Raw genomic sequence first — 27,299 nt, 5'->3', positions numbered from 1 at the left:
TCAAAGTTTATATTTTCTTGAAAGTCAGGCTTTATGTGAATTTAAAACTGTGAAATGTAGAAGCAGCACGGTGCAACAGTATTTTAGTATTTAAAGGCACTACAACTTTGTATATCACAACCCACCAAAATGAGAGCACTGACCTTTTAAGTTGTTAGACTCAACCACATACCCAAAATGTTTAAGTTAATATTAGTTTACCCATCTCAACTTATAAAGCTTTATTAAGAACTCTCAATATGGAACTAAAAAAAAATATCCTTATCTTCCCTACTTAATATTTGATTGCCTTATTAAGACAAATCTCAACCTGAGGTTCAACACCATCCTAATCAAATAGCCCTTTCATACCTCATTGTATCTAATTATAAATTAGGTATATGCTCTGGCACCAGTTATCACAACCTATCCAGATGGGAAAAAAAGCTAACTCATTAACTTATCTAGCTCAAGCACAACACTGAAATCCTTATATCCAAGTTAATAGCAGCTTGTCCATCTAAGCTTCTTGTTGGTGATCCATTAATAAATATAGAAGTACATAGGATATACATGTAGAATAATAGTAATGCATATACAGACTTTAAGGGGAATAAGGTAATAAACTTGTTTTTCCTGCTGGATGGTATCTTGAAATCCTCTAGGTGTACATGGTTGCTTTGTCATTGTGCATGATGTTAAGCTCAGACCTATTTCATAATGCGATCTCAACACCAAAACAAGCAATGTGTAGGACCGTAAATACACTAGAGGGGGAGTGGTGAATAACAATTTTTGAAAATCAAGAGCGAATTACGCAGCAGAATAATAAAAGAAAAAGCTAGAAGGAAAAAGACAATCACACGCTAACATAAGTAGTTTTTACTTAGTTCGGAGCCCTACTACAAGGCACGCACTCGTCAAGTGCTTTCGTTGGGCAATCCACTAATAGCTCGAATGAGTATAAAAGTTAAGTACAACTGTACAAGAAATAAAAACAATGTTACCGACAACATAGAAAATAAGAAGATCTTGATCGCCGGTTATCAGAGAAGCTTTACAGCATCGTAGGAGCTTTTCTAGAGCAGCACATAGGAATGAAAGTCATAGAAGATGATGCTCTGAAGCTGCTAGTCGAAGGCCCTTATATAGGCCCATTCCGGGCACATGGAGCCCCTCCGAGCGCCTGGACCGTTGCTGACATGACGATCTCTCGTCAAAACTTCATCCGCGAAGTTTATCCACTTCCAGGTACCTGGACCGTTGACGTGAGTTCGGCTAGTCGTCGCACTCCAACTCAGCTTCGAGATAACTTTTGTGGTCCAGGCGCTTGGACCAATTTCGAGCGCCCGAATCGTCTAGGTGCCTACGGCACCTGCCCAGGCGAGCTGGTCTGGGCGCCCGGACCAGCTCCGAGTGCCCGGACTCAAGGCACATCCGAGTGCCCAGACTCCTTTTCTTGTCAGATTGAATTCCTGTAAAAAAAAATTAGTCTAGGCAAGTAAAAATATATTTGTCCTGTAAAACAGAGTTAGCATAACATAATAAAACAGGAGTAGTAATTAGATTTTGTCTTCCCAAGACCAAGATCTAGTCAAGGTCTCAGCTTAGGTTTCCCAAATGGACCTAAGCTGGACCGATGCCTACAGTTCCCTCAATGAGGAACATGTCTCTCCTCCAGTTGCTTACCTCCACTTACCAATGGTAGTAGCTTGACTTGTCTTTGACCCACCAAGTCTTCCTGCCAGTTGTCAAGTCCGCAGACCCAATTAGACTTCGGCCGGTTGCCAGGTCCCGCGGACCCAACCGGACTTCCCGCCAGATATTGGGTCCTATAGACCTAGCTGGATTTCACCCTAGTGCAGTCAACTTTTGCACACTTGGTAGAAAGGTTAGACAAACAACACATCTAACTTTAACCTATTTGTTATAAATCAAAATCAGATTATTAATGCAACCTGCACCAACAATCTTTCCCTTTTTGATGTAATGATAACCTAGGTTAAAGTTAGAAAAAAATGTAATTAAGCAAACATTAAAAATTGAGTAAGGTGAGTTAACATGATTTGATGATTTTTCTAACCTAACCCACTATCCTCCTCCTTTGGCATACATCAAAAAATAATACACAAAGCATAATTAAATAAATGTTTAGCAAAAAAGACTTTACAAACTTAGTTTTTCAAATAAGTTTTCAAACAATTATGGCAAGTATTTTAAAGAATTTTGAAAACAAGGTTTTGAAAACTAACTACTTCAAATAGAAAGTGCTATTTTTGCAAGTAATGTTTTCAAATAAAAATGTTGCAAAGGTAGAAACTCAGGGTCATGTTGGGGAGGAATAAATGTTTTCAAGAAAATTTTTCAAGGCTTTTCAAATAATTTGGTAAAACAATTTATACAATAGTATTCAAACGATTTTATATAATGACTTTGCAAAAATATTGTGAAAGGAATTACCAAGGAAAATTTGAAAAGAGTTTCAAAATTTTGCAAATATTTTTCAAATGTTTAAATTTTTCAAAAAATATTTTGCAAACAATTTGAAAGAAAAAACTAAATTTTAAAATGTTTTGCATTAGCTTAAAAAAATAGCAAAAACTATTGAAAAGATGATACTTTTAAAAAAAAAATTCAAATATTGAAAAGACAATATTAAAAATGCAAACGGTATAGAATACATACAAACAAACTGAAGTAAACGATAGCAAGCATAATGTGATAAAAATAGTCACGCATACTAGCTGAAATAACAGCAAACATCTACTAACCAAAGTATAGATCAAATAATATCAAGTCAGGAAAATGTAGTAGAAAAATAAACTATTGAGAGGATGAAGAAGAGGGGTTAGAACCCCAAGATTGTAACATGTCCATCAACTTAGTATGATGAGTCTGGTCTACCTCTCAAAAAACAGAAATATCTTGTTAAAGACCGGAGACCTCCTGTCGAAGATCGGAGACCTCTTTTCGAAGACTCATCATGGATGTCTCAAGGCCAGTAACTCTGTCGTCTAAAGTACGAGGGACTGGAGGCGCGAGCAACCCAAAAAGATTAGCCATGAACTCACGTATCTCTGCCTCCTCTCCTGGAGTTGGATCAGGGTGAGCCTAGGCCGCGGGGTCAAGCTAGGGCTGGGCTGCCGGGTCAGGTGGCGGCTGGGTTGCTGGGCCAGCCAGGTGCTAGGCCTCTTTCCTCCAGGACAGAACACCCTCATCATCTATATGTACACCAGCTAAGGAGAAGTTCTTAGCACCTACTATATCAAACTCATTTAGGGCTCTAACATCACCCGTGGTGACATCAATACCCAATGAGGCTATATAAGCAATCAAAATATGGCACTAAGGCATATGAACCCGCCGGCTAGTGGTAATACCTGATGAATAGATGATGGTATGAAAGATATGCAAACTGATATCTACATCTAACCTCTGACATAATGCATAAAGAAGAAATGAATGGAACGGACACATCATATCTACGTTTCGGGTAGTTAGAGGTAGAATGCATGTAACTAAGACCCTGTACAGAACATAATCCTAAGGGTGACGGATCTAAACAGGGTCACAGTCGGTACACACCGACCCAAAAAAACCACGAATATATCGTATCGAGTTTGATATGCGAGTAGGGATCACCAAACGATGGATCCCAATGGGGTAGCACTGGAAAGGGCATACGGATGGTCGTAATCTTAAAAAGTCACGTATGATAATAGGGGATAACGTAACATCCGTACCGACTATCCTAATGAAATAGGTAAGAATGCTAACTCTAACTAAGTTATTATAGAATTCAATGCATAGACCTATGTTAACTGAACTAGAAAATATACTAAACGCTGCAAGCTATGATAATCAATAACCTTGACAATGGGAATGCATGATCGCATGAAGAAATGCCTATCTAGATATCTAGAAAGTAAAGGAACATATATAGTGGAGGAAAATTTAATCCTAAGTTCATCGGTAGGAAACCTAAAGTCCGTACTGGCAATCGAGGGACCAGCACCAGGATTTGGCCGTTTCCTAATTAACAAACAACATCCTAAAAATTAAATTTGAAAATGAAACAAAAAAAAAAGTTTAAGATTAAAATATTACCGACGCATAGTGAATATTTGTAAAAGAACTGACGACCTCGGTTGAACTCCATCAACGCGGCTCAAGAATCGGAGGAAAAAAGTTTGAGAAATTGGGAAAAAAATTATTTTTCCTTTTCTTTCGTTTGCCCGTAAAGCCCTGTGAGGAGGCGCTCGTTGGCCCCCTTATATAGGTTGGTTCGGATGCCCGAGCGTCTGGACCCGGGAGAAGCGGGGCGCCCGGATACCTCTTCCGGGTGCCTGGAGCCTTATACCAGGGTGCTTGCCCCTAGTTTGGGCCCCTATTTTTTTTTATTGTAATTAATTTAAGTTAATATTTAATTGAATTGATGAAAAATTAATTTAAGTAAAACATTAATTAAGTTGAAAATTAGATTATTTAAAAATTAATTAAGTTATTGAAAATTTAAGTTTAAGTTAAGAGAGAAATTAATTTTAGTTGTTCAAAAATTAATTTAAGAAAAAAAAAATTGATTGTTGAAAAATTAATTTAAGTTACAAGTTTAGTTAAGCTAAGAAAGAAATTTATTTAAGTTAAAAATTAATTATTGAAAAATTTATTTAAGTTAATTAAATAAGTTGTTTAAGAATTTAAGTTAGACAAATTAGTTTAAGTTACAAGTTAAACATTAATTGCAAGTTAAGAAATTAATTTTAGTTAAGAGGTTAACTTAAGTAAAAAAATTAAATTAATTTTAATTGATTAAATTAAGAAATTAATTTAAGTTAAGAATTAATTTATGGTAAAGATTAATTAAGTTGTTTAATAAGTAATTAAATTAGTTAGATTATTTAATAATTAAGTTAATTAAAAATTAATTTGTGTTAAGAATTAATTTATGGTAAGGATTAATTGAGTTGTTTAATAATTAAGTGGAAAAAAAATTGAGTTGTTTTAAAAATTAATTGTTGAAAATATTAATTTAAGTAATGAGAAAAATTAGTTTTAAGTTAAAACTTAATTGTTAAAAAAGATTAATTTGTGTTAAAAATTAATTGTTTAAAAAAGATTAATTTATGTTAAAAATTAATTGTTTAAAAAATTTAAGTTAAAATTAATGAACAATTTAATGTACAAAGCAAACTTAGTTTAAAAGTATTCATCTAACATTGGTCCTTAAATATCTAACCTTTAGTTACTAACTGACTACCAAAAGATGACGGTGTTCACCTGGTTAGTCAAGTTAAGTATTAATGTCTCGTTAGACTTTGCTAAAAAAAGACTGTTTAACTTGATCAATGTACTGTTGTATTTTTCGTCCAAATTTATGTTAATGATATAAGCATCTGAAGTCCAAGCAAAAGGCTTACTCATCTCACGTCATTCTATGTTGGTGAATGCACAATCAAGGTAAACTTAGTGTATTTGTGAGATGTTTGAATCCTATATCTATAGGATCATGCTTTCTATGAGTTCGATCTAGACTAAGGCCAAAACAATTTTTATAACACTAGAGAAATGGGAGGTTTTTGGAAAAAGTAAATAGTTTTTCTAGAATTTAAAAATTAGTTGTATAAATATTCTCCCCCTTAATTAAAGGTTCATGCAAAAAATTGTATGATAAGTTTAAAGGAATTGATTAATCAGAATTAATCGTAATTTAATTTTATCTAATTTAATTTAGCCTTATTAATCTCACCAGTCTAAATTTTCATACAGAAAGGGATCTTATGTTTTTATGAGATGAGTTAGATTGAATTTTAGGGTTTGGTTTAACTTGTTAGATTCAAGTTTAGCTTTGGGTTCAAAGGTATTCTTTGGATAAATTTCTAAGCTGTGGAGAGTCACCTGGATATCATTAGAGTAATCATGTCTTCGAAATTTTCAAAATAATCCTACCCACTGAACTTAATAACAAAACTTTAGTCTAACCATATAGAATTGGTAAGGGGTAGTTTTAGTTAGTTTCTAAGCTAAATGCACCAGGTCAAAGCTATATCTTCCTAAACATGCATAGGCATAATTTCCTTAACCTACTATCATCCAAAACTTCTCTAGTGTTGTTTTTCAAGTTAAACTTTTATCCTTTTAACCTAATCCTAATTACCCAGGTAAACTATTGTTTTAGAGGTGCCAACTAATTTGGAGCCTCCCTTGAATTATTAAGCTTTTAGATTTAGATTTTAGGTTTATATCGATTATTTTTGTAGTTATAATAACCTTGATGGTAATTTGAGCTTAACTTAGTTTTTAATTTAAATTTATTTTTTCGATTTGAATTTGGCTTATTTTTACATTTTAGTTTTGGGTTAACTGGTTTAGATGAATTTGTTTTTAGGCAATGAATTTCATTTTTGGGTATATAGAATTAATTGAGTCCTACTTGCGTGGTTAGACACGCTTTTGGAACCTATGCTTTGGTAAGTTTCTTGTTTTGACTTATTAGAGAAATAAAGGTTCTATTTATAGAGCTGGATTTATATCCAAACCTGACTTATTATATACGACTTTTTGTGTTTTAAGAATCAAGTCCAAATTTTTTGATCTTGTAGTAAAAGTTTCTAATAATCCTTTGAGTTTGTTAATTTCACCTTTTAAGATTGTATTTTCCTCCTCAAGTTTTATTTCTTGATTTGTATTTTTATTTTTAATTTGTTCCTTGAGTTGTTGATTTCCCTCAAGAAGTGTTTCAGTTTGTTTTTTAAACTTTATTAATTTCTTATTCAAACAAGTAATTATTCTAAAAAATTTAGAGGTTAAGATAGAAGATACCTCGTTCGAACCTTGGGAACGAGTGCGGACTCGTGGCTTGATTCGTATTCGGACTTGTCGTCTTGTTCTGTCTCGCTTTCTAGTTCCGGTCCGGATGCTATTAACGCGAGATAGTTGTGGTGCTTCTGATCTTCGACGTCCGATTCTTCTGAGGATGATTCGTCCCAAGTCGCCTTGAGTGTCTTCTTTCTTTTGGTTGTTTTGGGTTTGTCGTCTTTGATTTTTGGACACTCGTGCTTGTAATGTCCTTTCTTGGTGCACCCGTAGCATGAGACTTTCACCTTTGCATCATTTGATTTGATCACCTTTTGTAGGTCCCTTTTTGTGAAGTTGTTCTTTCTTCTAGTGAACATTTTTCTGACCATAGAATACCTAATACTCTCTTCCATTTCAACTAACCTACTTGTATTATATATAAAGATATCTCCCTCAATCATTCCATTCTTTTGTAAAAATGATCATAAATAGTTAAAGCTCTAACTGACAACTCGCTATCTCCTCTCTTAACAATTATTTCATTACGTCTAATATTACTAAACTTAAATTTTATATATTTTACTTTTACTCTACTAAGCCTAAAACTTTTCACTTCTAACGTTTCCCACCAAGATTTGAGTTTAGTATTTACTCCTTCACGTATCTCATCTACCAAAACAATATAATCTGCAAACAATGTGCATTCATATCATGTATGTGTTTAGTGAGTTCATCCATGATTAATATAAAAAGATAAGAACCTAGAGATGATCTTTGATGTAACCCTAACTTTATAAAAAACATTTCGATTAATTCACCTGAGGTCCCCATTCTTATCATTGCGTCCTTGTACATATTCTTAATTAGTTCAATATACACTATACTAACATCTTGCTTTTTTAGAATTCTCTATAAAATTTACCTCAGCACTCTATCATAAGCTTTTTTTGGTTGATGAATATCATGTCTAAGTCTTACTTCTGTTCTCGATACTTTTCAATTAGTTGTATGAGAAGATGTATAGCTTCTGTTGTCAACAGACATAAATCCAAATTGATTTTCAATCACCGTGGTCTCCTTCCTTAATCTTTTTTCTATTACACTTTCGCAAAGCTTCTTGGTATGACTCATTAATTTAATGCCCAGATAGTTTGCACAATTTTATATGTCCCCTTAGTTCTTATATAAGGGAACAAGAGTACTTGCCCTTTAGGACATTTTTTCATTTTCAATATTAGGTTAAATAATTTTACAAGTCATACAATACCATGTTTCTCTAGGCACTTCTATACCTCTATCGAAATATCATCTGGTTCAACTACTTTTCCATTGTATATCTCATTTAAAACTTATTTTACTTCTAAAGTTTTGAATTCCACGACAAAAAATTAAATTTTTATACTCATTTAATCTATATAAATTACCTAAATTAAGTTGATCACACATTTATTAAAAAGTTTATGAAAATATCTCTTCCATGACTTTTTTATTTCCTCATAATTTAATAATAACCTATTGAATTCATCTTTAATACATCTTATTCAGATAAAATCTCTTCTCTCTCGCTTTAGTTATTTTGTAAATGTCTTTTCCTCCTCCTTTTGTGTCCAATTTTCGATATAAATGTTCAAAAGTTTCATTCTTAGCTTTATTCACTGCTTTCTTGACCTCTTTCTTGACTATTGTATACTTTTTAAAAAAAAAAAATTATTCTCACCAAGGTTTAAAATTTCGACCCGTGCCAAGACTTCGATCTCAAACCAGAACGATACGGTTTCGGTATCGTATCATGTCGTGCCGATATAGTTTTGGTATTTTTTTTATTTATATATAATAATTATATATATATATATTTCACAAAATGAAAGGATTTTAATAGGAGGTGATCTAAATGGACATGTCGGAGTGAAAAATGAGAAATATGAGAGAGTACATAGGAGTTATGGGTTTGGAACGAGGAATGAGGAAGGGAAAACTATATTAGATTTTGCGATAGCATATGACCTTATATTAGCTAATACGTTTTTTAAGAAAAGAGAAGAACACTTAGTCACATTCAAAAGTGGGAATAATAAATCGCAAATTGACTTTCTTATGGTTAAGAAGAAGGATAGAAAGATTTGTAAAGATTGCAAAGTCATCCCCGAGAAAGTTTAACTACCCAACATAGGTTAGTAGTGTTGAATACACATCTTAAACATAGTATCAATAGAAAGAAAATATATACAATTCCTAGAATTAAGTGGTGGAAGTTAAAGAAGAAGGTAAGAGTACATTAGGTGAAATATATGATGACTACAATATGACATGGGATAAGATGGTATCAAAGTTGAAAATAGTAGCTAAGAGTGTACTTGGTGAGTCAAAGGGACATGCACCGCTAAGAAATCTTGGTGGTGGAATGAGAAAGTATAAGAGAAAGTGAAGAAAAAATCAACCGCTTATAAGGAATTATATATTTGTAAGAATGAGGAAAACTTAAAAATATACAATAGCCAAGAAAGAAGCTAAGAAGTGAAAGCAAAATGAAACTTTTAATGGTTATATCAAAAATTGGATACAAAAGAAGGGGAAAGAGACATTTATAGAATAGCTAAAGTGAGAGAAAGAAAACAAGAGATCTTAGCAAATAAAATGTATTAAAGATGAATGTAATGGTATTAGTAAGTGATGGGGAAATAAAAGAGCGGTGGAAGAGGTATTTTCATCAACTTTTTAATGAAGGTTTAGGAGACCAACTTAACTTGGGTAATTTAATTAGGTCAAATGAGCATCTAAATTTTAATTTTTATCGTAAAATTCAAACTAAATGGAAATGCAAAATGGAAAAGCCGTTACCGTAGATATTCGGATAAAGGTATGGAAGTGCTTAGAGAAACAATATACTGAATGACTTACAAAATTATTTAATATGATATTGAAACGAAAAAATATATGTGGTCAAGGGTAAGTACTCTAGTTTCCTTATATGAACAAAGGATGCGTACAAAATTATGCAAACTAAGGAGTCATACTATGAAACTTTGGAAAAGAGTAATAGAAAAAAGACAAAGAGAAGAGACTACAATAATTGAAAATCAATTTGGATTCATGCCTGGAAGGTTAACAATAGAAACTATACATCTTCACACAACTAATTGAAAAGTATTGGAACAAAAGAAAAACTTACATATGATATTCGTCGACCTAGGAAAAGCTTATAATAGAGTCCCTAGGAAAATTATATAAAAAAATTTAGAAAAGAGAGGTATTAGTATAACGTATATAGAACTAATTAAGAATATATATATGAGGATGTAATGACAAGAGTTGAGACTCCAGACAGATTAACCAAAGTATTTTCCAAAAAGATAAGGTTACATTAAGGATCAACTCTAAGTCTCTATCTTTGTACATGGGTGAACTCATTGGACATATCCAAGATACCGTAGTGTGGTGCATGTTGCTTACAAATGATGTTGTTTTGGTAGATAAGACACGTGAAGAGTAAATGTTAAACTCAAATCTTGGCGGGAAACACTAAAAATGAAAGGTTTTAGGCTTAGTAGAGTAAAGACAAAATATATGAAATTTCAGTTTAGCAATATTAAACGTAATGAGATAATTGTTAAAATAGGGGATGATGAATTGTCTTCAACCAAGAGTTTTAAATATTTAATATCATTTTTATAAAATAATGGAGGGATTGAGAGATGTCTTACATAAAATATAAGAAGGATAGTTGAAATAGAGGCAAGTGTTAAGTGTTCTTTGTGGTCGTAAAATAACTCTAAAACTTAAAGGAAAGTTTTACAAAACAGTGATTAGACCTGTTATGTTATATGGAGCTGAATGTTGGGTTATGACTCGAGCACATGAGCAGAAGATGAGAGTCGCAGAGATGAGGATGTTAAGATGAAGAAGATGGACAAAATAAGAAATGAGAGCATTAGAGAGAAAGTCGGAGTTGCATCTATTGAGGAAAAACTCCGAGAGACACGTTTAAGATGGTACGGACATGTACTTCGACGACCAATAAATGCTCCAGTTAGGCGATGTGAAACTATGATAAACATACATATCAAACGAGGAAGAGGAAGACCAAAAAAGACTTGGTTAGCAACAATAAAACAAGATAAAATTTATTTAAATATAGATGATGATATAATAGGAGATAGAGCTCAATGGCGTAAAAGGATTCATACAGCCGACCCCACCTAGTGGGAAAAGGCTTGGTTGTTGTTGTTGTATATATAATAATTATAAGAAAAATATGTTTATGGTTTATATAAAAATAAGTTGTATATTAATTTTGTATAAATTTTCAATTATTGAACAATTAAACATTGTTAGAAAAAATAATTAAAAATAGTTTTATTTAAATAAAATTGATATATCAATAACTCGAATTAAAATTGATCTATTTATAATAATAAGTATATAAATTAATATAAGATATTACTTTATATATAATAATAATTATATAAATTAACTATTTATTTATTTATTAAATAATATATATTTTAAATAGTAAAAAATATCAAGTACAGAAATATAAAATAATAAAAAATATCAGAATATAAATATTATTTATTAGATTTTTTTTAAAAAATAGAATTTTTAAAGAATTTTTTAAATTTTAAATGAAATTTAAAATAATATAAAATATTAAAAAAATATTAGAAGATTTTAAATGAAATTTAAAACATTAAAAAAATCAAAATATTAATTAATAAAATTTATTAAATTTATTTTAATTTTAAATATATTTTTTATATATTTTATTAGGATAATTTAATTAGGGTTTATAAAAGCATGTTCGAAATATCACACATCCTTAGAAATTGTTTAAATTAATTAAATAAAATAATTATTTATCCGAAAAAAAAACGTGATCGTGATCGCTCACCCACGATCACTGCAAGGGGCGTCCGACGGCGCCGAAAACATCGCCGGACGCATCCGACGGCGCCGACAGGGTCTTCCGGTGACGCCTTTGGTGTCGCAGAAGACTTCGCTCGACGCCTTCGATACTGAAGGCGTCGCGGGACACTTCCGGCGCCATCAGAGGCGTCCCACGATTCCTCCAGCGCTGCCGGAGACGTCTCGCGTCTCCTCCGATGCCGCCGGAGGCGTCTACGACTCCTAAGACGGGGACGCCTCTTGTGCCGATTTCTGCCACCAAGCAGAATGGTAAAAACCGTCCGTGCCGGGCAGCACGGAACGACATTTGATTCCTTGGTTCTCATAAGTGTATAATATTTTATAAACTGTTTGTTTTCCCTTCACTTTCTTCTATACTTTCTCATTCTACTACCAAGATTCTTTAGTTAGTGGTGCTAATCCCTTTAACTCACCGAGTACACTTTAAGTTATATTCTCTCATGTTGTATTCGAGTCGCCGAGTATTTCTCCTAATACTTATACTCCTATCCTCTCCTTAAATATGTATTGTTTCCTATCCTTTAACTTCCACCATCCAACACTACTAATCTAAGTTGGGTAATTAAGTTTTTCGAGAGATGACCTTACAATTTTTACAAATTTTTTATCATTCTTTCTAACAATCAAGAAGTTAATTTGCAACTTATTATTTGCATTATTGAACATGACCAAATGTTCTCTTTTCTTGATATTAGTTAATATAAGGTCATATGCTATCACAAAACCTAGTATAATTTTTCCTTCTTCATTTCCTGTTCCAAACTCATAACCCTCATACACCCTATCATATTCCTTATTCCCCATTTTTCACTCCTACATGTTCATTTAAATCTCCTTACATCAAAATCAATTCGGTTGGAGGAATGTTTTGTAATATCTTATCTAGGTCGTCCCAAAATCTAGATTTGGTGTTTTCATCTCATCCTAGTTGAAGTGCATATATGTTAATTGAATTAGGTTATCCCTTGTAAAAATGAAGTTGGATCATTTTTTACCATTACTTTCCATTATTTTCACCCAACAGAAAACAAATCTTTTTCCAATCATCAGTGATTCTGCAAGTAAAATATTATTTTGGCATTCTTTTCATCATTGCAATTAAATGAAAAATAACCGGTTCTTTTAGTTTTGTATATCAGGTTTGGTTTATCTTCAACATATTCTGAATGATCTCTGCTAATGAATTGGTTGTTCTTATATGTTGGAGAAAGAGTGGAACATGTTCAGTCCCAAAATTGCTAACCACTAGCTGGGGAAAATTTCTTCAATATAAGAAGACCGAGGACCACCACACATCTATGAGAGACAAAGTGTGGAACGCCTAGTTTCAACACAACGCAAATGCCCAACATGACTCAATCATATGGATTTCATTTTGATATAGTGATGTGAGTAATGTGGAACTCATCAAAACTTGACGGTACAGTTTGATTAAAATTTGAGTGGAATCGAGTTCAAGAGGCTAATCATTCAGGGATGGAATGGACTCTGTCTATGTCAGCATGGTCTTGGAGGCAAGTTTGTACCTCTAAATCAAGATAGTGAGGGTCATGTTGAAGCAGGATTACTCCAAGCCCATCAGTGGTGTTGAAGCATGGTTGCTACACCTTAGTTTGGCAGGTGCAAATTTGGTGGTTAGTTTTTGGTGTGCTTATCAACGAAGCCCCTTAAGTAGATAGTCATTTAGAGATCACTTCAACATTTTTTATATTTCAGGTTAATATTTCTGTAGCTTTTTACCCAACCGCATAGGTAACTTTGCCAATTATCCAAATCACATATCCAACTTTTAAAATGACTAAATCACGTACCCTATACCCGTTTTACCCCTCCACATTCGGGTTTTATTTTTTTTTATTAAAAATCGATTCGTATTTAAAAAATCATTATTCTCAATATATTGTATCAAATTGATGTTTGAGGACATAGATATAATCAGGAGAACTAGATGAACACATAGGGCATAATTCCATATCATTTCGAGCTTTGTAGATCCATCAATTGGAGCTCGGAATGACATGGAACCAAGTCGTATATGTTAGTCTAGTTCTCCTGATTATATTCATACTCTCAAACATCAATTTGGCACAATATATCGAGAGCAATGATTTTTTAAATATGAGTCAATCTTTTAAAAAAAATTAAAAAAACTTAATCTAAATCGATTGCTACACTTCGAGACCATACTTTGCGGATGAACAACAATCCGAATTGATTGTTACAGCAATCGATTAAAAAATCCTATTTGAATTTTAAAAATCACTGCTCTCAATATAGTGTGTCAAATTGATGTTTGAGGACATGGATATAATTAGAAGAACTAGATGAACACATAGGACATAGTTCCATATCATTCCGAGCTCTCTAGGTCAACTGGTCAAAATATAGACCTAAAAACTTCGGAATGACATAGAATCATGTCATATGTGTTCGTGTAGTTCTCCTAGTATATCCATGCCCTCAAACATCAATTTGACACACTATATCGAGTGCAATGATTTTATTAACATGAATTAGATTTTTTGAACACATTCGTATTAAAAAAATCACTATTCTCAACCCGTCAAAACCGGCTAATGAACCTAGAAAGCTCAAAATAATATGGAACCAAGTTCTATGTGTTCGTCTAATTTTTCTAATTATATCTATGCCCTCAAACATCACTTTGGCAGACTATATTGAGAGTAGTGATTTTTTTTAATATGAATTAGACAAACACATATAACCTGGTTCCATGTCATTCTAAACTCTCTAGGTCTATTAGCCGGGTTTGACCGGTTTCAGGATGAGGGGTAAAATGGGAATAGGGTATGTGATTTGGTCATTTCGAAAGTTGGGTAAGTGATTTGGGTAATTAGCAAAGTTACCTATGCTTTCTGCCAGGTTTATCCCCCAGGTTTATCAGGTTTAGCTTAGGATCAACTCTACAAAGAATAGAAAGTGTAACCATCAATTTATTTGAAAATCACCTAGGTTGTATAAAGCAGACTAATCACTGCATCGTGGAGGCTACTTGACTTCTGTAGCATACCTGTCATCACATATTCTGGAGCAGCATAACCATATGTACCAACAACACGGGTGGAAACATGAGTCTTATCACCTTGAGGCCCAGCTTTTGCCAGCCCAAAATCGGATAGCTTTGCATTGTACTCCTGAAATGGAAGGGTCCGTGTAATCCCGTCAAGGAATTTACAAAACTTGAAATTCCAAATTAGACATCAATCACTTACTGCATCTAGAAGAATATTAGACGTCTTAAAATCCCTATAAATAACTGGCTCAGAACCCCCATGGAGAAAGGCTAGTCCTTTAGCAGCCCCAAGTGCAACTTTCATCCTGCTCGACCAAGGCAAAGGAAGAGCCTCTGATAGTTATAATAAAGTAAATACAGACTTAGAGACTTATCATAATATATGACAAGTGCATTTTCAATAACAAATTTGGCTTCTAGATAACTTTTAACATCATTTACTCCTAGATAACGATATTTGTATGGTTAGAAACCTCATTTTTTTTAGAGGTACAAACACAAGTAATATGATAAATAATGACCACAGAAGTAAATGATTGAGGTAATGCACCTTGTATAAATTCAAGTTTTATCAACATACAATTTTGTAGAAATATAAATTTGCACCTTTATTTCAGAATGAAAGATAAAATAGCATTAAATGCTTCAAAATAAAGAGAGATAAGCCCATGACATATAGGAAGATAAAAGATTCATAGGGAAGTATGAGGTTGTATGTAATGATACTTTTCTTTTGACAGCTTTATGAATTACCACTTAATGAGCATGTGTAAAGAGGAAAGGTGAGTGTAAAGAATATTTCTAAATTATCACATGGAAGATTCACATAAATCTATAAGCTAAGAAGTTTTCAAATTACCATAGAAATTGTGCCACAGGTTGGAATAGCCTCAAAACTGGAAGAGCTAGACGAGTTCTAGAGAAAGGTTACTTATAATTTATCTATATAATGATGATAGTGGAGGCAATAAAAAATGAGTCAAAAGATATTGGTAAAATACTGGTTAATGATGTAAAGGGACCAACAGAGCAAGGTTTAAAATATTGAGCTGTGTTAGAGTTTTGATCTCTGACCGAACAATACTATTTCTATATCGTGACAATTTGATGTATAGTGTTGACAAAGAAGACGCCCACCTAATATCTTTCCTTTTTGTAATGCTCTCGGTATTTTTTCCTAGATCAACAACTCCTCTCCTTCCGTCTGTTGACTATTCTTCCTTGTTCATTTGAGCAAGTGCATCCTCATGACAATCCTTTTTTTCTCATCTCACCACACATCTAATATGTATGTGATTTTATGAAATATTTTTCTTTGAATATCTATTTCTCTCCCTGAATGTTTATCTCTCTTAATCAAACTGACACAAAGAATATGATCCAAGAATGAAGGCATGAATGAGTTCTTGGTATCATCAATAGCACACTAATGGCCTCACATCTATGATCAAACTTCCCTAATACATCAAGGTGAAATGGCCAAACCACTTTGATGGACCACACAAGTTCAAATTAAAGGGCATAAATGGATTCCTAAGAGTCCAAGAGTATACATTGGTTGTCTCAGTTTTACATGTTGACTTGTATAGGTCCATCAAGATTAAAAGGTTATTTCATTTGGATGGACCTATACAAGTCAAATGCAAGTGTAAGAACATAAATTAGAAGTACACTAGTGGTCTCACTAGGGCTGTAGATGAACCAAATATCCGTGAGCAAGATTAGTATTCGGCTTGATAAGAGTTTATTTATGTTCGTTCAATATACATAAGGTTAATTAAATAAACAAACTTAAATAACTCTTAAACTAAATGAACAAACTTGAATATATATGTGTTTAGCTCGTTAATGTTCATAAACATAGATTGTGAACTATTCGTGAATAATGTTCATGAACAATGTTTACGAACAAAGTTTATGAACTATGTTCATCAATAAAACTCTTATGATTATGGTAATAAATAAAGAAGCCTTCAAAATAAACAAACAAGTTTGTAATATCAAACTCACTAACCAACTAAATAAGATTAAAAATATAAAAGTTTCAAATAAGCTTGAATTGAGAGTTCGATAATATCTAAATGAATCAAATGTCCAGCTTGAATCAAGCTCAAGCTCAATAAATAAAAAATAAAAAATAAATTAAAAAAAAACTTGAACAACTTTAATTTGCTTGCTTCATTTAGGCTTGGCTCAGCTACCTTATCGGATCATTCAATATTTCATTTTACCTTTTCAATTGGGAAATTTATTGTACTCACTCTATGTGAATGATATTATTATAACTAGTGATGACTCTGAAAAGGCTAAAAACTTTTCGATATCAACATTTTTAGACTAAGAATTTAGGTGCTTTGAGATATTTCCTAGGGATAGAGATGATTCACCCAGGTAGCAGGCATTCATGCTCCATAGAGGAAATATATACTTGATATGCTCAAGGAAAGTGGCATGTTAGTGGCTAAGCTACTCGACACTCCCATGGATTCAAATGTTAATTTATACCCAGACAAAGGGAGTCATTAACTAAGATAGGAAAATGTCATTCTAGAAAAATATAGAAAACTTGTTGGCAAACTAAATTATCTTGTGTTATAAGGCTAGATATATCATTTGCAATGGGTGTGGTTAGCTCCTTAAAGATCCACGTCATGATTATTATGTCATCTCAAGGATCCTATTGTATTAAAGAATGCTCCAAAAAACAAAGGTCTACTTTACTAAGACTCAATGTAGCTCTATATTGGTTTACTACATCCTCTTAAGTGTTAGGGACCTCTCAAGTTAGACTTTCATAATATCTTTGCACCAACTTAAGGGAGGGGAGTGTTAGGGACCTATTTGCGAATAATATGCATTACAAGGTCTTAAGTGTAATAATACTTTGATGAAAAATATATATATAAGGCACTACCTAGAGTATCAAATTACCTAAATCTTTCCACTTTGACATTTTAAATGCCAAGGTGAAATGAGTATAATAGATGGATCTTGGATCTCCAAGAGATGTGTTGGTGATTTCATGCTAAGGACTTAGAAGACTTAGAAGGGTGAAAATGCAAGTGTGAGGGCATAGATCGGCTTTTAGGATATTCTAAGAGAACTAGTAGTTTTACGCTTGTATTTTTTACTACTCTAGGTAGGTGAAAAATGGTCATTTCACCTTGATAAACAAAGTGGTAAAAAATACAACTTGGATATGTTCTTGGAGTTGTAAAAACATGGTAGTGGCCAAAAATAAAAATACACTAATGAGCTTGTCTAATCTACCTGATTCCATTATGGATATCTCTTCATAGAGGATGCGCAGACATACCAAATAGGGCAAACAGATTAAACCAAAAGTCAAAGTGGCGGCTTTTTCAACTCATAAACTCATTGGTTAGCACCAAAACATAAGTAATTGCTTTGTCTCCTTACGTCGGCTAGGATTTATGAGCAATTTCAGGAGTGTGAGAGTTTCAAAATGAATCAAACCTTGAAATAGTACTACATTATCAAAAACTTGGTGCTTAATCCTCCCCGAGTAGCCCCTTCTACGTATACATATTATTTATAATTGTAAGATTACATTTTAATCTTGTAATAATAACAACAATCAAGCCTTATCTCAGTAGGTGAAGTTGGTTATATAGATCCTCCTACGTAATTGGGTTTTATCCCACACTATATCATCATTTATATTTAAATAAACTTTATTTTATTTTATGATTATTAACTTAGTCTTCTTTGGTCTTCCTTTTGCTCATTTAATGTGCATTTGTCATAATTTTATGTTGCCTAACTAAAGCATTTATTAATCATTTAAATACATATTTGTATCATATTAAATGTGTCACTTGGATTTTTTCATAAATAGATATAACCCCGACTTTCTCTCTAATATTCTTATATCATATCCTGTCCATTCTCGTATGTTTGCACATCCACCTTAACATCCTCATATCTCGGAAGCTCATCTTTTGCTAGTGTGCTCGAGCATAGTTGTCAAAAGCGAACGCTTCGCTCACTTAAGCGCAAAGCAACGTGATGTGCAAGCCCTATGCTTCAGAGACCTCGTGTGCGCTTTTGCACTTTAGAGAAGTCAACTTTCTCTTTTTTTTTTAAGTTGGGCAGACTGACTCTACCCTTATTATTAAATTTAAAAAAAAAAAAAAGGTGAAAGTCTTAAAGCCCTAAACTCTCACTAAATCGATACTAAATCGATAGATCTTATCTCGCCTCTACCTCTCGTCTGCCTCTCGCCACTTCACCGTTGCCATTGCAGCTTCTATTGTTTTCCTCTCCTATTTGCTTCCTCAATATTGGTAAGAATCTTATTTTCTATTAATTTTTTTTACTATTTTGTATTTTTATTTATTTATTGATTGATCATTATTGATTTCAGTTGTGGTTATTATTGATTTGAGTTGCAGTTGCAATTATTATTGATTTAAATTGTCTTAATCCATGTTAATTTATTTTCTATTAATTTTTTCTTAAAATTTTTTTATTGATTGATTATTATTGATTTTAGTTGTCTTAACCCTGTCAAATACAATAACTCCATCAACTCGAAAAGGTATTGCTTGGAATTATATAACATGTTCAGATCTTAAAAGTTCAAATATTGTCAGTTGTATTTTTGTGGTAAAATGACAAATGACGGGATTTATTGACACAAGCTACATTTAATTGGGGGCAATAAAAATGTGAAAGTTTGTCCGAAATGTCCCGAGCATATTATAGAAGAAATTAGAGAGTTCATGCAAAAACAAAAAAAGTAATTTGAAGAACCAAATGGATGATATTCCTCATTCTGATGATACTGTTGATTTGGAAGAATATAAAGATGATCTTCAAACTAAAGTGAAAAGAAGACGGTCAATATCCGGTTCAAGCATCCATCTTACGGTCTAAGATAAAAAATGTAAACAAACTCGACTATTAATCTTTATTTTATGAAAAATGTTGATGAAATTGTTAGACAAAGACCTGCAAAAAAATAAAGGGCAATTTGATAAAATAAAAAACAAAGTTAAGAGAAATTGTGGTGGAGAAATTTGCTACATGGATTTATGATGCCAGAATTCCTTTCAATGCCATTAAATATGATTTTTTAAGCCTTGTATTAAAACAATTGGGCAATTTGGATCGGAGATGAAACCTCCATCATATCATGAAGTGAGAGTTAAGTATCTAAAGGAGTTGGCAAATACAAACTTGCTTCTCAAATCCCAAGAAGATCATGCTAAGTTTGGATGGACCCATAACAAGGGTAGGAGTCTTATAAAGTTTATGGTAAATGGTCTTAAAAGAAGCGTATTTGTTGAATTAGCTTATGCTTTTTAGGCTATTCTCACGCAACTTACAAGATGTTTGAGTTACTTTCTAAATTTGTGTATTGCATTGGAGAAAAGAATGTGGTTCAAATTGTAATAGATAATGCAAGCTGCAATGTTAGTGCAGATAATATTTTAAATTTATGTTACTTTCAATTAAGAATTGGATCATATTTTAAATTTTTTGACTATATTTACTTTATTTTTTCAGGCCATCTTTTGGAAAACCGATTTTCACACTTGTATTGAACTCTCTGTGCAGCTCATTGTTTAGATTTGTTACTCAAGGATATATTCAAAATTCCTCATCTCAAAAAATTGCACGAAGGATATTGATGGTGAATGATTATATTTACAACAGACCACAAGTATTGAGCATGATGAGGGTGTTTATGGGACAGAGAGATATGGAAAGAACCGCCAAGACACATTTTGTAACCGCTTTTTTTACTTTAAAGTGGTTTCACATACCACAAGCAAATCTAAGAAAGATGTTTACATCTTAAAAGTGGATAAATAATCGATTTTCTAAAGAGCCGTTGGAAAGCGTGTAGCAGAAGTGATATTGATGCCTACTTTTTGGAAAAATATGAGTTTTGCATTAAAAGTTGGTAGCCCATTAGTGAAAGTATTGTGACTGGTAGAAGTCTCCTATGGGTTATATTGATGAGTTAATGGACAGAGTCAAAGAAGCTATCGCTGCATCATTTAACAATAATGAAGAGAAATATTGTAACGTTTTTTAATTCATTGACAAAAGATAGAGCGTTCAACTCTATCTACCTTTGCACGACCGGATATTTCTTGAATCCAGAGTTTTTTTACTCAAACCCTAACATAGAAAATAATGCAGAAGTGATGAAGGGTTTGCACATGTGCATATCTAAATCAGTGAGAGGTGAGGATTCACAAGATAAGATCATGAATCAATTAGAAAAATACAAAAAGTTGGATTTTTTTGGTTTTCCAATAGCTATTAGATAAAGAACTTCAAAATCATCAAGTAAATCCATAAATAATATATTGTGCAATATCAATATTAGATGGTAATAAAATTAATCTTATATGTTTTTGTATTTCAAGTTGATTGGTGGTCTTCTTATGGTGCATCAACATCAGAATTAAAAATATTTGCAATGAAGATTTTGAACCTCAAATGCTCTTCTTCAAGTTGTGAACATAATTGGAGTGTTTTTGAACATTTAACTTGGAGTTTTTAAATACATATTAAAATTTATATTATGGACTTAACTTCTAACTTTTTAATTTTTTGGCAGATACATTCTAAAATAGGTTGTCTCAACAACGATTGAATGATTTGGTATATATCAAGTACAATAGAGCTTTGAGGCAAAGATATAATATACAATAAAGACGATAATAATGATTTTGTCTATGAAAGTGAAGATTTGCATTGGTGTGTAATTGTGTATGGCTTTTGATCTAGAAATGTGTCTACTTCAAAAGGAGCATCATTATCTACTCCAGCAAAAAGAAAGCAATCTTCAGCTCGAACTAGTCTAGTAGATGAAGAAGAGATCAACCTCGATGATGAAGAAACTAAAGAAGAAGATACCGATGGATACAAATCAAGCGATGGAGCTGATGACGTAAATTTGGATAATGAAGATGATGATTATTTTGATATTTCATTAATAGCATTTTCAAAAAAAATTTTATTTATTTTTAATTTTTTGAAAATATTTTGTTTATTGTAGAAAAGTTTAAATATCCTAGCATAAACTAGCCTAGCATAATCCTCCTATAAATAGAAAAGTTTAAAAATAATGTAGAAATGGTAAAAATATCCTAGCATAAACTAGCCTAGTTATGGAATGTCTAACAAATATTATGTGGTAGATGAAATAACATAATGTTAGTATCATTGTTTTTATGATCGATATTATATCTTTGAATTCAGAATGCATGTCTACTTATATATGAGACCACACGTTGTAAATGCATTATGTGATGCCTCAACCACTATTCTTTGCTTATGCTTCTTAATACCTCCAAGCATAATAAACTAATACTATTGAATAACGTATACCTTCATTTTAACATGAAAGTTCACAATAACATTGTGCAATCATTTAAAAAGTAACACATCTGAATTGTACACATAGCTATTAAGTAATATATTCAAAGCGAGGATTATGAGAGAAATATAAAAGGGAAAAAATGTTATTAGATAAAGGATAACCAAATATAAATAGGTAGGGTGATAAGAAAAGTGTTATCCAATCCATGATTTGATGGCTCCCCACTTTTATTCGTCAGCAGGTCATGATCATAAAAGGATGATTTTATATGTGGTTGTTCATCACTTTTTCTACAATCCCTAATTCTGCAGCAAGAACTTAACTGATAAGTGTTTCTTCTTCCTTGCCTTGAGCAGATCTAGTCGATGCACATAGTCAAAGATGTTTGTGTTAATATCATACAGGTTGGAGAGTTATTTATATTATATACATATTTTGTGAAATTTAATTTAATTTTAGCTAATTTTTTTCTAATCAAATATGAACAAACTTATGTGAAACTCCCTTCACAGAACTCTCCCCTCCATGAAAGGAACTCAAGTGCACCCGTTTTTCAATACTGGTACACTTATTCACCAATACAATAACTCATTTTATTATGGCAGATTGACCTGTTCTTCAATACTCAAGTGCACCCCTAAAAAAAAATGACTAGAATGGACATAATATTATAGGGAAGAATAAATTAAAATTAAATTGATAAACTTCTACTCACTCCGGAAAAGGTGGTTTTCAAGACTTCCTCTAGACATGAATTCATAGACAAGAAGTCTCTGATCATCTTCAATGCAATAACCTATCAGCTTTACAAGGTTAGGATGATGTAATTGTCCAAGGAAGTTAATCTCAGCCTGCATTGTATGAATTTCGGTCAGTGAGAGATTTCCTAGTTTATTGTAAATGCTTGGAAAAGAGAGTACTTACAACCCACTCCCTATGACCCTGGAGTGCATCAGGCTTCAGACTCTTGACAGCAACAGTAAGACCTGTGCCTGGTTTTGCAGGAGTTGTGCCATTCTCCTCTATCCATCCTTTGAAAACATATCCAAATCCACCCTCCCCAAGAATACTGTCTGGTCGAAAATTACCTGTAGCAGATTTCAGCTCCTGGAAAGTAAATTGAAGTAATTTATGAGATGTTTTGTCCTCAGATGTTGCATCTTGATTATTTTCCTTCGAGAAAGCAGACTCATGAGAAGAGGCAAGTTCACGGTTGCTAGCATTTAAATATCTTGTCTCAGTTGCTGCACACAAGAAACAAATTTGAAACATTTAGTCTGTGCTTAGATGTTCAAGCTTCATATCACAATCAAAGAAACAAATATAGAGCAATAGCACTCATCTCTCTCAAAATCTTCAAAATAGCAAAGGAAATTGAAAAAGAATAATACAAATTTGTATATGATAATGAAATAATGTTATCATAAGCTTGTTTTGGAATCAGAACTAATCTCTCTTCTTTCTGAGTTCTGACAAGTCTATAATTAGTTTCAAGTGGGTGTTCACGGTTAATATATTTCCTGATCACGCAATAGACAAACTTAAAGTTTGGATAATTGCAAAACTTGACTATCTTGGCACAATCTCTTATCTGGCTAAGGTTACTTACTTCATTTCTTCTTTATTATAGAAGTTAGGGAAATTGTATTGATATTGTAGTATATAGAATGTATCCATTATATGATAATTCTAAATATAAAACACCTAAAGTGGGACTAAATTCACTGCATTAATAAGTCTATTAGCATAATACCTCTAGCACTCAAAGTTGGAGCATAAGTACTATACATGTCAATTGGTTATATGATATTAGAAAGGTTCACACACAAAAAAGTATTCCTTCACCTCTAACTAGCCAGTACATCAACAGAAAGAGAATGATAGAAAGAGATCTCAGGAATCACTCTCAGGTGGGCTTCTCCTTAAAGCAGCACATATAACATATGGTATGCAGAAGAAAAGGAAGGAAAACCATTAGACTGGGAACCTAAGGATGAGAAAGAAAATGAGAAAAGACCAGAGAACAAGTATCTCAAGTGGACTTCTCACAGTAGCATTGTATACAACTGCACAGTCAAAATAGATGAAAGTGGAGAGGAAATGATCAATGAGGATCATGGGGTCATTGTGGCATATACAATAGCATGCAAATATAAAAGTTGGGAATGAAGATGAGTAGATCTGAATGAAAAGGAAAAAGACATAACATTGGAGAGAGAGGATGCTAGGAGGAGAGAATTCCGCTGAAGAAATAAGGAAACAAGAAGAAATTGTTGTGAGAGGAATTTGAGAACAAAGATATATGAATTTCTAAAAGAATCTAAGGAATACACGAGTCTAATTAGATGCAATAGATACGTTGGATGAGCAGATGTTTCTATTGGACCCCCCAAGGGAAGACAAGGTGACACTTGGTTACCCCAGAAGGGCTCTTTATAGTAGAATCGGATCTGATTCGGGCTAGAGAAAATACTAGACAGTAAAAGACAACAGAACATCCATCAGTGAGAAAAAACAACAATAAATCCAACAGAGAAGCACACAAATAAAGCAGCACTCGTGGCAGCAACAAGCAGTCTGTGAGGGTGGATCTAAGGGAGAAGCAGAAGACCAAGCTAGGTGTGACATGATAAACTGAAGGAAAGAGGCAGTGGATCTTCACTGCCAAGAGTTGGAGATGTCGCAACTAGGAGCCCAATATGGTGCAAATGGCATCGAGAAGAAGAGGGGCATCATGAGTTGTGATACTTGAACACAGCATTCACCCACACCATACCCATGTCGATACAACATAACACAAATGCAGATATGCAATAAGAGACTGGGCAGTCAGACTCGCCTGTGAAAGCAAGAGGAAGAAGAAAAAAATGAAAGAAAATTACCTACCTATGACTCATGTTCTCGTGTTGTGCTGGGAAGAAGTGGAGTTAAATGGCGTCACACAAGTCTAGGAGAAGAATACAATTATGTCACTTGCACTAAGGAGATTTTCAGAGTTTAATGGTGTCAAATGCAATGGTGAAGTTTAATGCTCATGACACTACGTGGTGAACGTAGCTCACATCAAGAGGAAGGAAGAGCACAAGCAGCAAAGTGAGAGGTGGGATTAGGGTTGGGGCATTGAGAAATAAAGGTTATAAATTAATTAGTTATGTAGGGTATATTGAATATACATTGATATGTTATATACTTTATATATAAATATAACTTATAAACTTATATAAGTTATCACTTACATATTTTATGCAATTTATAAGGTAGTAAGTTATTTCAAAAAAAAAAGAATTAAATAAGTTAGAAAACACAATTCATATGTGTTCTATAAATAAAGAGTTATATAATTAAATAAACTATTGATTATATTAGGAGTTATAATAAACATAATAGCATATGAAAGTTAGTTTTTCTAATATTTGATCAAATATTAGTATTTAAATTTTTATTATAATTGTGCCTCCAAACTCATGTCCTAAATTTAGAACTTTTTTAGTGAGTCTTCATGTCCTTATTTTTAAAAAGTCACACATCTAAATTTTGTATTCAACATGGATATGGATACTTTGTCCTGAGTTTGAGTAATGTAGGTAACAAGTAAAATTAGCTCTGACAGTAGTAATGTAGGTAACAAGTAAAATTAGCTCTGACTACTGTCGTGATACATAAAAATGTTAAGAAACAATGAAAGAGTTTTACATAAATGCACAACAATAGTAGATGGTTGAGGTCAGAAAGAAGGCACGAGAGTAAATTTTCTCATTGTTTTTTATTGATGAACAAACAACCTATTTATGGGCTAATGCATATCTTAAAACAACTTAACCATTACCCCACTAACTCTTCAATCATAAACATCAATTGACCTACTAACTCCTCATCCACTAACCATTAACTCCATAATACATACATTAACCCATTAACTTCATAATATAAACATTAACCCTCTTATCCATAATACAAATATTAACCCACTAACTCCATACAAACGTTAACATCCACTAACCTTTAATCATGAACACATTAACTCCATGACCAAGTCAACATCTACATCTATATATTATATTTTATCAACAATACCTCATATGACAGTCTAATATGAGTTAAACTTTGAAACTCCATGCAAAAACACCAAGTAACTTTCTAAGCTTCTGAAATGCAAGAAAATCCAGAGGCTTTGTTAGTATCTCAACAATTTGATCTCACTTCTACATTAAATAAGATTAATGACTTCATTATTTGTGAGATTCTTCAAAAAATGATATTTGACATCTATGTGTTTACTTATGTGTTTACTTTGACTATGTAACACTAGATTTTTTGATAGCTTTATTTGTTGAACTATTGTCACAATAAATCTGAGTAGATCCATCCTCTTAAAAATACAATTCTTTAAGGATTTTCTTTAGCCAAATAGCTTGGTAGGCACAAGGTGTTGCACTAACAAATTCAATTTCAATTTCAATTGATAAGCAATAATAGATTGTGTCTTTGATGACCATGAAATAGCTCTAGTCCTCAACATGAAGGCATACCTAGATGACCCAGATGTGCTTTTTCGATCATCTAAATCTCATGCAGAATCACTATTTGAGATTGTCTTTTCTCTTTTCTCTTTTCTCTTTTCTCTTTTCTCTTTTCTTGTAGAACAATCAAAACTTCCTTAGTACCTTGCAAGTACTTAAAATTCTTTTTGCAATCAAGAGATGAATCTTAGACAATCTATGTGCCTACTAATACTTACAACATGTATCTTGTTGTTAAGTACATTAAACTCTCCACTTTGTAAAAAGTGTCGTCAACCATCTTTCCTACAATATCTTTGTTGAGCTTTACTCCAAATTCAAATGGAGTCCTTACAAGTCATCTAAGTCATCTGAATCCTGTCTAAGATTTCTTACACACACCTTTTTTGAGAGAAACATTTATCTGCAGAGAAACTTGCACCACTTCAATGCCAAGGAAGTAATGCACTATACCAAGATCTAACATCTCAAATTCAGTCATCGTGATTTTTTTAAAATTTTCAAATATACATGTATTATTTCCTGTGTAGATTAAGTATCTACATATAAACAAACTATTAGCCATTTCCCTTCATTTTCAATGTGAAAAGGGTATGTTGATAAGGGCATTTTTGAAATCTGTCCTTCAAAAAATAAGATTCTTTACAATTATACCAAGCTCATTGGGCTTGTTTTAATCCAAATA

General features: G+C 32.7%; 1 protein-coding gene across 3 annotated transcripts in view; it reads right to left on the bottom strand.

The window, feature by feature from the left end:
* LOC122046914 (serine/threonine-protein kinase PBL34-like) overlaps positions 1 to 27,299 on the bottom strand; it is a 42,448-nt gene that overhangs the window by 1,429 nt on the left and 13,720 nt on the right. For 2 of the 3 annotated variants that reach the window (XM_042607871.1, XM_042607872.1), the window contains exons 2-5: positions 23,019 to 23,338; positions 22,810 to 22,945; positions 14,931 to 15,064; positions 14,729 to 14,852 (exon numbers count right to left, since the gene is read on the bottom strand). In XM_042607871.1, the coding sequence (XP_042463805.1) occupies positions 14,729 to 14,852; positions 14,931 to 15,064; positions 22,810 to 22,945; positions 23,019 to 23,338 (714 nt within the window). Of the gene's footprint in view, positions 1 to 825; positions 1,455 to 14,728; positions 14,853 to 14,930; positions 15,065 to 22,809; positions 22,946 to 23,018; positions 23,339 to 27,299 lie in introns of those variants that run through there. The other variant, XM_042607873.1, reaches the window with a different exon arrangement.

Source organism: Zingiber officinale, chromosome 2B, assembly GCF_018446385.1.
Source record: "Zingiber officinale cultivar Zhangliang chromosome 2B, Zo_v1.1, whole genome shotgun sequence".
Lineage (NCBI taxonomy): Eukaryota > Viridiplantae > Streptophyta > Magnoliopsida > Zingiberales > Zingiberaceae > Zingiber > Zingiber officinale.
The sequence above is the reverse complement of the archived record's forward strand: the minus strand, read 5'-3'. Positions and strand labels throughout refer to the sequence as shown.